Below are 18,068 nucleotides of genomic sequence, written 5' to 3'. Positions count from 1 at the left end.
TCCCATCAAATGTCCATTGTTAAATCAAGGACAACCCATCACATTTAGACCATGCCTACATCGCAAGTTTGACTTCTTGTCTCGCACAATTATTTTTGCACTACGACAAAAATACATTACACAACACTAATCGAAATGTAACCGTAGTTATGTATACATATACAAAATTGTTTCGTAAAATAGGACAGCTTCACAAAGCAATGTCGTCATATTTGATACAGTGCTTAATTGTCTCATCGTATGATTAAGAACACATTCAAATGAAATTGAAATGAAACGTAATTTTTATTATGGTTAACAAAGCATCGGTTATAAACAAGCACAAATTAGATAATAAATACATATATTTTTAACGAAGCATTTTTGATCATGTGTTTAGACAAAAAGACGTGCTCACTCATAGTGTGTCTAAAAGCATAAGCCACACATTTAACTCATTTTCAAAGTGTACTGTAACTCAAAACAACGATGCGCAATGATTGGGAAATATGCAAAGGCAAACTTCAACAGCATCAAGACACTTACAGGTATAGTTCGCAAAAATGCTTTTACAATACGTAAATTCCAAGCAAAGTACACTGTCCATGTTCATCAGTTTTAAAATAAGTCAAGCTTAAAGTTTAGCAGGGAATGTTGCATTGTCACTTGCAGGATAGCAATGGATAGCACTGCTGTGCTATGTACACTCACCGACCCCAATATTAGGTGTTGCACAATCTAATGATAACCGATAATTAGATCTTCACATGGAAAATAATACTTCTTCACATAGAAAATAATACTTAGTTTTTGTTCAGTGCCAAATGGGTATTTAACAATTACAGTGGTTGTAATTCGCAATGTAACACTACAGCCATCAATGACGTGTCTCTATTATTATACTGTAGTGCAGTTAAGATGGCCAAAATACCACAATTGCCTCTTTTTGTGATGTACTTCAACAATGCTGTGAACTACAGTAAAACTGTACCGTTAAATTCATACTGCACATTTGACAATGGGTAGCTGATTATCTTATCTCACTATAGAAGCTGAGCTCTTTGACTGGACTGCAATACTTTTATATTTGGCCATAGCCAGCTATTATCTCAAACTGCCATTTGCATTATGGATTTAAGTAAATGGACAGATAAGCGAAACAAAGTGGATGTTGTGAAACTCCTTTACAGAATTAAAGTTATTTCATGTTCCAACGGTGTTATTCCAACTCTAGCACGTTTAATTCACATCATTGCAAGAGGTCTTCATTAATAAAGAAATGGTCAAACAAAATCTCTGAATTTGTTTTTCCTTCTAACATTTTTTTTATCTTTGAGTGCATCTTTGTATTTATGAGCACAGCTCATTTGGTGAGAACCAGACAGTGAAATATTCAATCCCAGTGCAGTCCCAAAATGTGGAAGTTAGGAGTATGTGATGGAGAGACAGTTGCCCACTTACAGATAATTGTCAAGGTACTCACGCACAAGGCACTAACTCAAAGGGGTGGGGTTTGGGACAGTGATGTCATCTTGACAGCTAGTCCTAAAACCTGCTGTAAAGTAAAAGCAAAATGTGTTTATTGGCTCCCTGCATGCAACAAGATATGACAGTGTACAGAAACTGTATTCTGTGGAAATGAATAAAGGTATATTCAATTTGGACTCATAAAAGTACACTGGCCAATGATAAAGGTTAATTAAAATATTTGTCTATCCTAGTATCAGTCAGTGGCGGGCCGTGCATTTCACACCTAGGCCTTCCGTGAAGTCACACTTAGTCCGACTTAAATAAATCCCCCTCATATTACCATTATTTATGAGAACACGGCTGGACAAATAATATACAGACAGACAATTACCCACTACTGAGTGAATATTGGATATCCTAGCTTCTCCTGAAAGGTCCATCTAGAAAATTGCCTCGCAAATGTATGTGCAATTAAATCCACACTTTTCCCTCCTTCGGCCATTGTGGTTTAAAAAAAGCAAAAATATATTTTAGACTTTCAAACGGTTGCCAGTTATGACTTTCTGGTGTGTTGATTCGGCATAGCGCTGCCCCCTCACGAGTGAGTATCCAATCACAAGCCGCGTTCAACACCTTCAAGGTAAGGCCAGCGAGAAGCCCTTACTGTCATCAACTCCTGATCTGATTGGCTACTGCAACTGTCTATCAACTGTTAAAGCTCCCTTGCTCACACAGAAGTGACGCCCGCACGATTGTATCTGAAGGCCTCAGACGCAGTGCGTGCAACTGGTATTATGGAATCTGCATGGCAACATGAGCTAGCTGAATTCTGATTGGATAAAAACTCTAACGTAAAAATTCAACACTAGGATATATGTCATCTATGTGAAGAATATGATCATGATTTCTTGATTATGTAAGGCCAGCAGAGAAGGCCTTGAAGGCATTGACCGGCCACCACTGGTATCAGTGGACCTCTGATACAGCAAAGATTAGATTGTGCACGTGTGCCAAATGAAGTGCCAGGTGAGTGTATTTAAAGCATACAACAGAGCCTTAAAACCTGAATGTTGAACACTTAGCTTAAGTGAAAATAACTGTGGATAGGTTTTGTGTGCATCTTCACAGTGAGTAAAGTAAGTAAACTATCTTAACACAGCATTTTCTCCTGTGCAAATCTTCTTTAAAGGAGGCGCTCCCGATTCTTCAGATTCTTCCTGTAGAATGGGGGACAAAAATAGTGACTGTGGTGACTTAACATCGCCTTTACATGATGTAACTGAGATAAATGTTTTCATGGGTATGTAACCCACTTTAGGAAAGTGGTATGAAACCTGTGTGTGTATGGCGCTTCGTCTGGCACTTCCTGATGACAGAAGATCCTCCTTGATCAGAGTTGGAGGTTCATCTGCTCCATCCGGTCCAGAGTGAACTGGATCTGGATTCATTAGGGGACAAAGTCACAAATAAGGTGCTGACAGTGGAGAAAGTCTACACAAAAACATGTATTTCGGCTTTTGATGAGTAATCTTAGCAAACACGTTGTAATTTCACAAGGATAGTTTAAAATAGGACATGTTGATCCATGAGCAGGTCATTGACATACCATCCACACTCTCCTGACCAAGCATTGGCGGTTGGGAGTCTTCAGTTCGGAGGCTGGAGGAATGCGGAGGGCTGACCTGCTGCGAGCTCGAGTTGCTGCTGCTGTTATCCATTTTAGAGTGGTAAACATCAGACAGAAAGCTCTGGTTGCTGTTTTCATCTAATGTAAACACAATCGTGATATTGCGTTAAATAAACTCATGCATTTGGTCATATTGTACTTCTCATCAAGCTTTTCCTGTATTTTTACAGCAAACTCCCCATGAGACTCACCGGTCAAATCTGGCAAGGAATTAGTGTTTTCAAGGACTACGTCTTTTAGCCCTCTGGCTTCTCCACCAGAAGATTTGGTACGATAGATCTGATATTAGAAGTGGACATTGACGTAAGACACACACACACTATAATTATATATATATAATTATATATATATATAATTATATATATATAATATATATATAATTATATATATATAATTATATATATAATATATATATTTATATATATATATATATTATATTATAAATATAAATAAATATAAACCGAGTGTCTTCAACGTGTATAAAATTGAAATGCCACCTGCTTTGTTTCTGTCACTGGCACCCACTTGAATATGCGCAAGGACGTGTCTCCAACAGTCACCCATTTCTTCTCCCTGGGGATTAAAGTTGTTTGGCTATATTTAGACAAAAGCTAACAATGATCTCCTCTAATCGGTTGAATTTGATCCTCGACATACAGTAGATGGCCGCGTTTTCTGTGCACCCAGATTAAGTACTGTCTCTCTCGACTGAAAGTCACGCTAACATCTACAAATAACTGTTTCATTATTGTCATCGTAAAACGTCAACTGGATCTAGTCGTCGTGCAGCGCTGCAGCCATATTGATAGCATACGGCGGAAAAAAATCTGATAGCCCCGCCCTTTTCCACAAACAGGGACACCGATTGGTTACAAGCTATGTCAATTATCTAACTTTTCCGACTGAAGTTAGTTCACCGACGTAGCAGCTAACGACTGACGGTCCGCGAAAACATTTCCTCCATATTGTAAACTAGACAGCCTACTTACCATTTGCGCACTTTCTCGATTGCGGCCAAAACCTTTTTAATGTCATCCTTGGCTCGACTCCGGGTCTCAGCGCGGCCTGAACGTCCCGACATCTTGACGCTGATATGAATCACCTAATGATGCATGAGGAAAACTTAGACCTAGCCCTGGCTTCTTCTGTACTGTGGTAGTCTCGCGAGAGTTTCCTCTGAACTCTTTCTCTTTTATCTCCCTCCCTTTTCTCGCTGTGCTTGTCTGCTTGATTAGTAACAGTCGCAACTTTTCTACCGATGTTGTACGACAATTTACAACGCACATTATTAATTCTGTATCATTAGTCATATCAAAAGTAAACACCTATGCTCAATTTTGTAAGACCGCGGCGGTGGAAATGCCGTAACATTTGAGTTTGCGTAGTCCCATAAATAACATTGCTATGAACGTGAAATGACATTGATTGTATTTTAATGTGGTGAAAATGTTAAAAATCATTTAATGGATTGGTATTGCATTGTCAGTTTAACACCTGCCAATGAATTTTCCAATATACTTTTGAAGCAGCACCCATTTCCTATAAATTCCAAAGACATGTATGTCTATATATAGTCATACAAAAGCTGTCTGCCACAATATTCGTTATTTCTTACGAAATAATGCTTCACATTCTTTAACTGTTACATTTCTGACTTACCTGCTCCAAAAAAGCTCTAACAATTTTCCGGTGTATCATTTATATACATTACTCAGGACCAAAAAGTAATCACTGATAGAAAATAACCTAGTGCTGAACAACATGTACAAACTGTATGGAAGGGACAGCCCACAAAGGTAGCTGACATGAAAGAGCTCAAAATCAACGACATCTGAGAGTGAAACTCTTCCAAAGCCTTTTGCCAATTAAAGCTTCTATTGTGTGCCATCATTGCCGCTGGAACATGAAGGTACGTATGATGTTCACTCACTTACATAGAATTTGCATTAAAACATTGCACTACTGGAGCATAGGTGTCTGCAGTTAGGTTGCTAGCAATACAGTTATGCGATATTTTATGTCCAAACACTGCAGACACACGTCGGGGGGGGGGGGGGGGGGGTGAGGCTGGAAGCACTACTATGGCTGATGGACATGCAGCAAATAGTCATCATGGAAATAGTTTGTAAACAAACAACAAAAAGAGAGCGAGAGTGGCTGAGTGCAGTACAGTCCTACTAGGAACCGTCATCTTTGAAGTTCCGGATTACGAAAGCTTGCAATTACGTATACGGTATCTTTTTGCGCCATTCACTTAGCCATATATGTGTATTTATCCGAAATAATTAGAATATTGACATGTTCGTCACTCCTCAGATTGCGTGCTTCAGTCCACAATTTTGGCCATTATGTCGTTCCCATGTTTGTCCTGGTGAGGGTAGTATTGAGCCATGTGTAGTGAACATGGAGACGTCACATCTGGTAGTTGGAAATCAGATCTTTACCTTGCAATTGAAATGTAATGTATGCACACACACGTACACACACACACACACGTATATATATATATATATATATATATATATATATATATATATATATATATATATTCATTAGAAATATAAGCAATGGGGTAAGTTAGTGTACAAGTGTACCATAAATATGTTGTACCACCAATTGATTGCTCTTAATATGTGTGTGTTGTTTATTCATTTCTATATATTTTTTTATGGAATATAAATAAAGGACGACAAATAACAACAATTTTTTTATTTTTCATTAATTAGCAAGTCTCACTTGGAAACTTTGTTGCCCAACTCTAGGCGACGAAGTGGCAAAATTATATTCATACGGATAGTTGTACATAATCTTTATGCATTGGCTTGATGAAGCCATAAAATGTCGACCAATCAGAGGGTACCGTGTGGGCGGGAAGTGTTGTTCCTCCAGCTAGTGGCTGCCAACGCTGGGAGGAGTTTATGCCCGTTGCTCAGGGAAGACATGCATTTAAAAGAGACCGTGGCCAATAAATCTACAATCCCTGTTATTTATAAAATATAATATTTTCCTCATAATTCTAATGAGTGCATCTACATTATTTTTTTCTTGAAGCGGTCAGAAGTCGTACACGTGTGTCTTTACGGACTGCAGGCAAGAATGAGCATGTGGGGATTTGTTAAGTAACCAAAAGGTGGTCACACAAAGTATTTCCGATTCTACGGTTTGGCCTCAAAAGTAAAATCGTTTAAAACTAGCGGAATTCAAACCCTTGACCCGCCATGAATAAAAATTACATTTTAGTTTTCTTGTCATTATGTGCCACCATGTATTTATTTTCTACGCGTGTGCAAACTTTCAAACAATGAACAGTGGTGTTTAATTAAGTGCAGCAATTGTGGTAAGCTTTTATTTTGAAATAACATATGGCGAGAGACAGTACAGTATTCGCTGTTGTTGAGTTGTGCTCAAACTGCCGCTGTCATTGACGGGGTGTTATTTTTTTACTGAGGCCAAATGGTCCGCTAAACAGAACGACGAGTCCAGTCCAGCATGGACCGCCCCCCGCTATAGTGAATGCAGCATTCCAGTTTTTACACTCGAGTTTCTAAACCCATCTTTTTTTTGTTAATTGGCGATTTTATCAGCCCGAGACGATGGATCGAGTGAAAAGCTCCATGCAGCAAGTACCCAACGCCATCCCTAAAGTGATTCGACGCACCGGAGGCGCTAACAGTCTGGAGCTGGAGAGAGAAAACTTTGAGAGAGGGCAGGTGTGTAGAACAACACACATATTTTTCTTGCCTGTTACATGCTTGTATTGTCAAATGGGGATTGACAATAGTGGAGGCAAATCAAACCTGTGTGTAATGAGAGAGAACGCATATGAAAAATGACCCCAAATTTCATATATGACATTACGCGGACTTCCCTGTGCTAATCATGTCGGTGCTGTGTTCAATGCCAGTCACTGTGTGTGATCAGCAGATACCAATGAGTACCCACAACAAAAGAGCTGTTGAAATGTAGGTCAGTGGCCTTTCAAATTCAGATAATTGTACTGTTTAGCCTACCAGCTAGATACATACCACGCAGGAGCTTTGTTTCGTCCCTCACTACATTAGAAGCCATTCCAAGTCAGACCTGCATTATCATCCGGGCAATGACTGTCCATGTGCTGTTCAGATGAAGATGCATAGCAAAAAAACAAAGATCTGACTTGATCACGCATGCTCCCATTGAGCATGCAGGCTGCTGTTGAGTTGTGGATCCTGCTGTTTCCTGCCCCCCCACCCCCACTTACCCTTACCCTCTTCCACAGATCAGGCACAGTGAGGGGAGGGGGTTAAGTAGGTCAATTGAATCAAGACAGCCTAACTGCTGTGATAGTGCTGTTCCATAGACACTATTTACACAGTACAATCAAATGTGAACAGCAGCTAGCTGTATAGCCCCGTATAGTCTGTGTCATGCAGTTGACCCCCCCTCATCCCACTGGACTCGCACACATCTCTTAGGAAAGGCAGCAGCAGCACGGATTAGAAGGATTGTGTGTTCCAAGCCACGCATGGTCACTAGGTCACTGTCAGGCTCCTACGTCACATTCTCTGGAAGTACATGTATCATTCATTTTCTACCACTTATCATGTTTTGGGTCTTTGGTGAGGTTCAGTCTATCCCACCAACTTTGACTGGGAGACAGGATGCATTCGGCACACACCACCAGCCAATCACAGGGCACATGCTGGATTGACATTCAACCTATGGGCAATTTTGAGTCTTCACTCAACCTAACTGTATGTTTTGTTATAGTGTACGTGTGACTGAAAGCTAATGTATTTTTAGCCTTGTCATGTGGCGTGAAGCCCATGTTCTGGCAGGCGGAAGTTCCAACTCCGTGCCTTCGATCATCCAGTCACAATGTGCAAGCGTTGGTTTGTTTTTACAAAGAAGAAAAAAAAAATCTGGTAAACCATCTCCAGACTATTTTATTTACATAAAAAAGCACTAGCTACACTATGTGTTATTTAATATTAAAAATAGCCTTTATCACTTAGCGTTAGTTACGTGAACTTCTGGCCATGCACATTCAGCCAATCACGGATGCAAGCTGCAGGCAGGCATGTTATTGGAACTAAGACGCAACTATCTCAGGTGTTGACAGACGCACTAAAGCTTTGGTAAATAAGGATATGAGTTGTCCTGCGGTCACACCATTACATCTAAAGTCAATACAGTTCGCATATTTATGAGAGAATCTGTACAGCTCCACCGAACCCAAACGGCTTAAAGAATGTGCTTACTCTGTCACACATGCCAGGCAAAAAGTGGAAAAATTATGTTGGACAAAGTAATCATCTGTGGTCATGGTGGTCGCGTAAAGCCTATCAAAAAGTAATCCAGTAAAAATACAGGTGTTTATCTTAATATGATGAATAATAGTGACTAATAATCGAGTTAACAATATAAATCCAAAATAATCGTGTTTATCATCTTGGTCTTAATCTTGCAGCCCTATGTACGGTACACGTTGACATTTTTGCCTCCTGGTGAGCTGAGGCAAGTGATGGTAGAAATCAATGAATCCACTTTTTACTTGGCAGAGGATCAACGCAAGATAATCCATCTGATCTGTTTTGTTCTAAAGCCGCCTAAATCTGTTGTGTCGTTGATTTCAAATCTTTTGTTGAAAACCAAATAAATCTCTATGGTTTAGTTCACTGCCTCGTCTGCAAATAAGTGCAATCGGTGGCAGCATAGTGTTTGTAAGAAACTTTTATCGGGGGTTTATTATTGGGTGCAAATTCTCCACATGGAGGAAATAATTAAATAAAATAGGTTTAAATATATTACACATAATTGTTGTTTGACACACTGAGTCATAAGCATTTGGACTGGAGTTGACAATGATTTGAGACGGAATGGTGAACAATAGCTGCTTGTGTTCATCAGTTTAAATATAAAACTGTTCAGCATTGTTAGTCTGGTGTGCAAACCCACACTGGGATTGGAATTGTCATGGCCGGGCGTTTGGCTGCCAGTCGGCAACTTTTTAATCTTTTCAGTTTCCTTTTTGACTTTAACATCAAGAGTTATGATATCAATTTCAGGTTTTGTCACCCGTCTTAGATTCATTTGCCAAAGTTTGTTTATTATCTTTTCTGGCAGTGACCAGCTATTGCAGGTTTGCACATGATAGCTTGACTTGCATTGGATATCTTCACTAACTTGATTTAGCATTCTCAAGATAAAAATACTCAAAATTGCTCGAGGCATGGAGCAAAATATTTATTTTATTTATTTATTTTTTAATGTAACTTAAAAACAGTTTTAAAAACTTGTGCCGTAGGCTACAGGTTTGCCTATAAAGACATGTATGTCATTTTGCAATACTGGAGCAACTTGCCTGTCATTCTGCTGAGCAGGGTAAACTACCAGTGAGTGCTCTAAATCAACTCTGTCACAGTGTCCACGTGGGAGATAAGAATGGACAAGGGTGGCAAGATAGCACACAGTGCTTGATTTTAATGACCCATTCTGCCTCATTACAGCAGCTTACTCATTATTTTATGACGTTAACCGGAAACATGTTTTTCCTCGGACATCCATTCTCTATCGTGTCTGTGAATTTGTAAGTATTGGCATGTGTTGTTACACTTGTTGTTTGTTGTTTATGATGGCAATGTCGAGTCACTCCTAGATTGCAAAATGGCTCAGAGAGCTATTTTTTATTTGGGAACTAGTGTAGGTAGTAATCTTTGGATACATGAACCATAATTAAAGCTTGTGAAATGCTTCTGGGGCATGAGTTCCGCCGCTGGGGTATGCAGTGTGAACCGCTGACTGACATCATATTATGTGTTGCAAAATAAAGGCCTTAAAATTAGACTACCATCTCGGGCTGGGAGATTATGGAAAGAAATAATCGTCATGATTATTTTGATTGATATTGAAATCATGATTCATGAAAACGATTCATTAATTTAATTCATTTAAAAAAAACTTACGGTAGTATTGATTCAATTACCCCAACCCAACTGCACAAAACAACATCTTACTCTCATGAACATTCATCCCTATACATAGAACACGTTATTCTTGAAAACTTTATTCTTTTGGTCAAGAACAAAATGACCCATGTAAATATCATGTGAAATTCTAGCCTCATATGTTTTCATTCTGCTGCAGCTTGTTCTTTGCCATAGCCACACCTCTGCTGCATTGCATCCTTGCACACATTCAAACCGTGACTAAGCAGCTGCCTTATCGCTCTACCATATTTATTTTATCGAATTGTGTTGTTCTGTTTTTAAGTCTTGCAACTTACTGGGCTAAAATAGGACCATGGGTATTGTATTTTGTGCCACGTCATGAGGAAAATGTATGTTTGTATGACAATACCAATTCCGTATAACAAAGTAAAATAAGAATACACTGAAATAAGAACAATAAAAAATATATAGCGACTGTTCCTGCTGTGCGCTCATTGGCCCCGTAGGGGCATTGTGGTGCCACGCTTATATTAAGACAAAAGTAGAAGAAGAAAGTTGCAGATGACCTAATATAACTTGTTTTTCGTAGACTAGGAAGAATGTTTGCCTTTGAGTGTTGTTATTTTCTGTCTTAATGTGTTCCTACAGTGTTTGTGTGTGAATAGTCCTTATTTGAAGGAATATCATTCCTGGAAGTGGACGCTAATTAGCATGTTTACATTGACTTTAGCATTAGCACTGGCAATGTTCTTAAAACGAAGCATGTCTTGTATTTAAATATCCATCCATCCTTTATCTGTACCACTTCTCCTCACAACAGTCGCGCGGAGAAGCGTCCGGCTGCAGCGTTCTTGTTAGTATACAAGAACGCCCATTGAGCATTCCTGTCAGTGTTTAGTTGACCAATGATAAGGATCCAGTTAGAACCGGGGTGTTCCCAAAACGACACAGTGTCGTGCAGTGGGCCTTGGTGATATTATCTACCTGTATATAATGGCGTTAGATTTATGCCACAATTAAGTAAGCATAATGTCAAATACTGCGTACGAAAACATGTTTTGTGCGTACAAAAATTAGTTTCGCGTGTTAAAGACCCTCCAAGTGTACGCACAAAATAGGTTTTTCGCTTACGGCTTCTCTCTCCTCTATGCGTACAAAACGCTGATTCACGCTTGCGATGCAGGCGTGACAATTGTGCCACAATTCTTAACCAGTCAGGATTCGAACACTAGGGTTGATTCTGATTGGCTGTTTACGGTCCAATTGTAACTCAGAGGTGGGGTAAAAAAAAAAAAACATAGAATAGAATGGCGCAGCGCTGTTGTCCTTGTCTATTGTCCTTTTAACATGTCTCTATCTCTCGACACAATAACCTCAATTTCTGCTGTTGTTCAGCTTCTTTTAATTTTTGGTACCATCTCTCACAACTTAAACCTCCTTGCCGATCTCATTTTGATGTATCCATCAGAGGGAAATGGTGTGGTTTATGCTGATTTCATTTCATGTGCACAAGCCCGTCAATTATAATGAATTCCGTCTCTCTAACATGCACACGGTGGTCAGGAGAAAATTGGCCGGTGCGCACGTGTCATGAAGCTGGATTTGCACACTGTACACCAGTGATCTGAACTTATCTACTGAGTAAGAACATTTCTACACATTTATTAGTGAATGTCTGGACTGTACTTCTCTTTGTGTTTATATCCTGGAAATCAAATTCCAGAATAACATGGATAACCATGTACATGCGGAACGCCAGTGTGAAAGCACAAGCCCTAAATGTACTGAGACAGCAGAAACGGCTGGCAGTGGTCGTGGCCTCATTGCACTGACTGGACACAGAATAAAAAGGGCTGGACAGTGGCAAGTCAGTTTGTGCAACAATGTGCACTGATCAGTCCCTGGTGACAGTAACAATGGCTTTGCCTTGCTGATTGTTTGACTTATCATCCGTGTTTGGCACTACTGTGCTTTGAAGCAGAAAACTCGAAAGACACTCCCAAGTGTTTACTCCACATGCAACAGGGGGTCAAACGTTACACTGCGTTATTCTATTCAGTCAAGGCTGACTTCATTTTGCCAATGATATTTATCTTGCGCAAGGAGGGAGGGTGACGCGCCGTATTTAGACTAGTGGGGCCAAAGAGCCCGTATTATTATATGATCGGCTCCAAAATCCTAATAGTATAAAGCCTAGTTAGCACACACTACTACAATTAAAGTGTGCCTCTGACTAACCCCAAGTAAAGTTCAGATTTTTCTAGTTTGCTTTTTCTGACTTTTCTACAGACATCTTACAGCACAAGGTATGGTTCAGAGAGACCCCATTGTTCAAAGGTATTGTTTAGGAGGATACAAAAGAATTCCCAAGGAATAAATATATTATGGAACACAGTGATTTATATCAATTGGAGAAAATATGGCACAATGTTGACTTAACAAGAACAAGACGTCCCTCCAAAATTCTAAGGATGAGAAAAGAATTGGTCATGAAGGCTGCCAAAAGGCAGACCGCAACATTGAAGTAGCTTCAGGAATCTTTGGCATGTATTGGCTGTTTTGTACATGTGAAAACGATTCTCATCTTCTTCATATGGCTGGGCTATGAGTTTGTTGGGAATATGGAAGCCGATCTTCAAAGAAAAATATGCAAGCCTGGCTCCTTTTTCCAAAAACACACTTGAAATAGCCGAAGCCAATGTGGGAAAGTGTGTGGTGATCTGATTAAACCAAGGTTGAACTTTTTGGCCCTCATTCCAAAAGGCATGTTTGGCCCAACCAACATTGCTTATCGCTGAACAACATAGCTACAGTGAAACATGATGCGGGATTTGGGGCTGTTTTTCTATAGGACGAAGTGGGGCCTTATCCAATACAACTAGTCAAATTGGAGGGCATAATGAACAGTTTGAAATACCTGTCGGTGCTAATGCAAAACCCTCAGGCTTCCAAAAAAAAAAAAAAACGACTACTAAAACATGTTTTGGGTTCATCAGTGGCAGGTGTGTACTGACTCCAATTTGATAAGGACGTGCACACTTATGCAACCACATAATCTCAGTTGTTTATTGTCCCTTTGTGTCGCTCAAAAAAGATGAACAATCCTCTCAATGACGAAAATGGTCAGTGTAGATGAATGAATGTGAGGTGAGAAAGTGGCAAAAAAAGGTGCATTGTCTTGAGCCAGTGTGTTGATATTGTGCGACCTCGAGATCATATGCCATGGAACATCTGATGGCTTGTGAAACCTCCACAATGAGTGAATGTGATGGGAACAGTGTTCTTTAACTCTGTTTGAATGAATGTGCAATCTTACTAATGAACAAACCTGAATTTGTATGAAAAAAGTTGTCATTATTTAAAACAATCATGATGTGGAAATTATGAATTTTTGTGTTTTAGTCGGGCTGAAATTGAGTTTGAAAATGTGTTCATCTGTTTAGATTTGACTTTTGGTCAAAATTAAATGAACCCAAATCAAAACCAATGAGTCCAAACAAACGTAAGCATTGCCCTTATTTGCATATGTATTATTTATTTATTTTTTTGCCAAGGTTGAGGATCTCAGAGGATCCAGAGGGGGGCATCAGTTACCTAGAGTTGCTCTAATGCTATGAATTGAGATTTTGTTCCTAAAGCTTACTCCTCTACAAAAACAAGCTAACAGCCAGTCAGAAATTACATTCCCACTACGGACCTCATACTTTTTGGTTGCCTTGTAAAACATTTCTGAATGCATACAGATGGCTCTCCACATGCAGAAATCATCTTGTATAGGGGTTACATTTTTGTAAGAATTAATTATAAAATGTTGGATAACTTTCAGGGACAGTTTCCACTCTTGGTAAGCAGGCGATGGCTGATCATTCTGTCTCCGCAAGCTTGTTTCAGAAAGCAAAAATTGTGCAACCCCAGCCCACCCCACCCCCAATTTTTGCAGGATCCCTAAGCGGGCCCCGGAACCCAGTTTGAGAACCTCCGGGTTTCATACATCCCACTCTGCAGCCTCCCGTGCCGCTATTGTCTCAAATAGAAGCGGACTATTTGCAATAATAAAGCACCAAAGTCTCGCTTCAAGCTGTGTAGAAACGTGTTGGCGGGCGAGATGTGAAATGTTCGGTCGTCCTCGCTACTCGAGTCCCGGACGCTTCAGTTTCTCCGCGGTCGCATGTTGCGTGGAGCTCGCGGGGGGGAGAGAGAGGGAGAGCAAGCGAGAGCAGGGACGCCGAAGGAAGAAAGGAAGGAAGGAAGTGGGGACAGGGAAGCATTTTAATACCAAATCGGGACACATGTTGAGCTAACGTCGCGCTCCTCCACCTCCCCCCTTCCTCTCGCAAACACATTTGTTGCCTCCCCGCTCCTCGCGTTTGGATCAAGCCAACGGATCTTCGGCCCGCCGCTGTAGGGAGGGAAAGGACCATGGATCTCAGTAAAATTGTAAGTGCTCAAGGGTAGATGCATTTTCGTGTGAATTAGAGACTGCCGTAGAACGGCGTTGTTTGGGGGGTGGTGGGCTCGAGTGAAAGAAGTCGGGAAGAAGGTATTCTCACTGCAAGTAGAGGCTTGTTGTCTTCATCTAGCTAAATGTGCCAACAAGAAGTTTTGTAATGTGATTGTAACGGAAAAGGAATGGGACTGCTTTTTATTGGAAAGGGATTCACTTATTCTGTTAAGTGCAAGAATCCAAACAGCAACACAGAGCATCCTGTGTGTAAAAACATGAGGTTTTGCTTCCTGAAGTGGTGCCGGTTGGAGAACAAAATGCACTTGCTTTATAAGCTGCGAGGAGAGACAGACCCTGTCACAAAACGACAAAGTAATTAACTAACAGAATAGTACAAAACCAACACCTTAGGTCCCAAAAAGTTATAACTTGCTTGAAGGCTAATGTAAAACCAATATGTGTATGTATGTGGAGCGAACGCATACAGTAAATATTGTACTATACTACAATGCAAACACAGATGTATTCAAGATGTTTGGCGGACGTACACGTAGCAAAAATAGCAGTTATACAGTGTTAAACAATGAATTTCTTTTGACTCCCCTAGAGCAGTAAAAAATGCATTTTTTTTGCAGGGGCAATAGCATTTAAAACAAATAACTGGAGGGTTAAAAAAAATAAAACATAGTGCATACACAGTGTAATGTAAGAAAAAAAAGAAGAGACTAACTTGCATGACTTGTGGCAGAAAATGATGCGATGGAGACAAGCGTGTTGTGTTCTGAATGCACTGGAGCAGGTGCATGTAAGAAACAAGACCAGCCTTTCATTGGAAACGTGGATGGGATGTGCACTTGTAGGAGTGAGGGAGGATGGGAGGTGAACGTACACATTGAACACACCTTCTTTATGCGAGTCAAAGAGGGGTATTGCTATTTTCTAATGAGTGTAAGCAGATGATATAAGGTAACATACGTTAAGGACCGTGGTGCTTATTTTGATAACCAACAACAACAAAAATCCAAATTTTGTTGCTTAGATCTTTAGGGACACATTAAGTGAGGTGCACACATCTGTTGTGATTGCATTTTGTGTTTTTGTGAAAGAGTTTAGTCACACTAATGTAATTCTCAAGGCTGTTTCTTATGATTATCTTTGTTTTGGTTGTTACGATTGTGTAGAGATGGTGTGGAATGAAAACAAGTCCAACAAATATGGTGTCGCTGCAAGCAGTGTTAACAATTCACACTTATAATGTTGAGATTAGTGGTGGGTTTGCCGCCGGGGTGACCAACATGGTGCCCATGGCGACCAGGTAGCTCATGAGCCTATTCTAAAAATAGCTCTTCAGTGATGGGACATTGTGAGTTCCAAGCACAAACAGGAATATTGATAGTCTTCAAATAGATCACAGGTGCCAAATTCAAGGCCCCACGGCCAAATCCGGGCCGCCACATCAAGAAAATCACTTGTCAACTTCCATGACCCTTGCTAAAATCTGTATCCTTGCGCTTAGTTTCAAAGAGAGTTTTGACTCTGCCCTTATTAGGGCTTCATGATTTATCGTTTTTGGATTGGAATAGCGATTCTAATGTGATCGCCAAAGCTTTTTTTTTTTCTTTTATTTTAATAAACGTTTCCCCTGAATGACCCAGAATCGATGGTCAATTATTACATATACAGCTGTCTCCATCCTCTCCTACCAAGTTGACAAATAATGTAATTCGTGACAAGTAACGCAAACCAACCTGCTCCAAAAAAAAAAAAAAGAAAAATGTCAATGTGATGTCACACAGTTGCCCATCCTCCCTGTTTTGCCAGCAGCTCGCAAAAGGAAATGCTAGGTACTGAGCTAACTCGCTACATAACAAGGCACATCTTTGTGCTTGCTTGTGTGGATCCTCTCCTCTAAGTAACTAATCTTTGTCTCCGTGGTGGCAAATAAGCTACACTTCTTATAAGCATCTTAGTTGCAATAGGTGGGCAAGGAGTGGCGAAGCATGTGACACGCCGAGCAAGAAGAGTACGTAATCGCTAAACTAATGAAAAAAAGGGCTTGCGTGTACTGTACACCAGCGATGAACAGCAGGTTTATTATTAGGTATCTAGAGAGATACCATTAAAACTGTTGGCGAATGTCTTTGCGACCTTGAATAAACTCTGAGAAAAATCAGCATCCACTACCAGGGCTGGGCCATATCACTAAAAAGTATATCACAAGTATTTCATATTGGTCAGTATCAATACAGTATATATTTACTTTTTTTTTTTTTTTTTAGCTAATGAAAATAAGTTCCTGGAGAAAAAAAGGCTGAATTTAGGTAATTTTATATTAAGATATAATACTTGATCTTAAGACTTAATGAAGTCAACGCAACTATGAAAAAGTCAAATAAACTGGTCAATATAAAGATTCAAAACATTAGGTGCTTTGTAGGACTGGGTGGTATGGCCGTAAAATATTTTCACTGTGTAGATCATAACAGTCAATACTGATAATTATTTTTTTTAACCCATTTAAAATAAGAAAAAAAACTTTTGTGTATGTTGTAATGTAGTGTGCACAGTGCAGTTTCCTCTCCACCAGTGCATTTTAAATGCTTATTTGCATTAGACGCTACCCCAAAGCTGCATTGTTGATACTCTTACATTAGCCTTCATTCGCTGGTCATATACAATGTAAGTGTAGTGAACTAATACTCTCTTGAATTTGCGTTGACCAACAGTTTTGGGCCTGCTTTGTCTTTTTTGAGGACTCATTATTGCTGTGGGTCATTCATATTTTACTTGCCTGATTGTGACTTGAGTGCGATGCAGATGATCGGACATGGCTAACACAGACGCTTGCAAGTCAAATACAGGGAATTGCTTTACTTGTCTCGTACACCACGTCTCCATTCTGAGGTGTTTAATCGGGTTAGTTTGCATCTTTGTTTCTTTTTGTCACAGTTGCAAAGTTACACTACTCTCTTGTTCGTCGTGAGCACGCACACGACATTGATTTAGCTGCTGCTTCTTTGTTGGTTTAGATGCTTGTTCTTTGTTGGTTTAGCGGTTTCTTCGTTGATTTAACTGCTTCTTTTCTTCATATTTGGAGTTAGCTGCACACTGCCTACAATACGTAGAATGCCGTAGTCGGTATGCGTCTTTTCTTTTTGTATTTTTTTTTCATTGAGCATTTTATTGAAGGCAAGGCGGTGTTCTTCTCGCCCTGGAAATGTCAGATACTCACGCACTGCATGTAGCATATTCCGCCGGATTTCATTCTCATTGTAGATGTGCTGGTTGATCCCCGGCCCACTTTTAAGTGAAAAACGCATAGTTCGGGTTTGAAATTTATCATTTGTGACAGAAGTCTTGGAACTTTTCTGACACACCATGTATAACTTGCTTTTAGCCACTGATGCTTATACAGAAGATACTACGGAAAATGAGTCCATTACTTTTCAAACTTATCAGCTACTACTGCTTTATTATTATCATTTCTAACTTGGAAGTGCATGACACCACTGCCCATAGGTTATCTTAACCTAAGGATAACTGTACGTTATGTAAGTTG

The 18,068-nt window shown here is 39.9% G+C and overlaps 2 protein-coding genes across 3 annotated transcripts in view; one reads left to right on the top strand and one right to left on the bottom strand.

Moving 5' to 3' along the window:
* Positions 1-261: 261 nt before the first annotated feature.
* bcl7bb (BAF chromatin remodeling complex subunit BCL7B b) lies at positions 262-4,289 on the bottom strand. Its single transcript, XM_088301470.1, has 6 exons — positions 4,126-4,289; positions 3,634-3,709; positions 3,328-3,415; positions 3,056-3,214; positions 2,784-2,887; positions 262-2,666 (listed from the first exon to the last, which is right to left on the bottom strand). Exons 1-6 carry the CDS (start codon positions 4,215-4,217, stop codon positions 2,595-2,597), a joined length of 591 nt encoding a protein of 196 aa, XP_088157596.1. The 5' UTR covers positions 4,218-4,289; the 3' UTR covers positions 262-2,594.
* Positions 4,290-6,545: 2,256 nt separating this feature from the next.
* Positions 6,546-18,068, top strand: part of hip1 (huntingtin interacting protein 1) — a 44,286-nt gene continuing 32,763 nt past the window's right edge. The window contains exon 1 of one of the 2 annotated variants that reach the window (XM_088300867.1): positions 6,546-6,846. In XM_088300867.1, coding sequence (XP_088156993.1) covers positions 6,730-6,846 — 117 coding nt within the window. In that variant the 5' untranslated portion in view covers positions 6,546-6,729. Of the gene's footprint in view, positions 6,847-14,171; positions 14,503-18,068 lie in introns of those variants that run through there. The other variant, XM_088300868.1, reaches the window with a different exon arrangement.

This window comes from Idiotropiscis lumnitzeri, chromosome 7, assembly GCF_059441095.1.
Source record: "Idiotropiscis lumnitzeri isolate Australia: NSW breed Sydney's pygmy pipehorse chromosome 7, RoL_Ilum_1.0, whole genome shotgun sequence".
Classification (NCBI taxonomy): domain Eukaryota; kingdom Metazoa; phylum Chordata; class Actinopteri; order Syngnathiformes; family Syngnathidae; genus Idiotropiscis; species Idiotropiscis lumnitzeri.
This window is presented reverse-complemented; position numbering and strand designations above follow the sequence as displayed.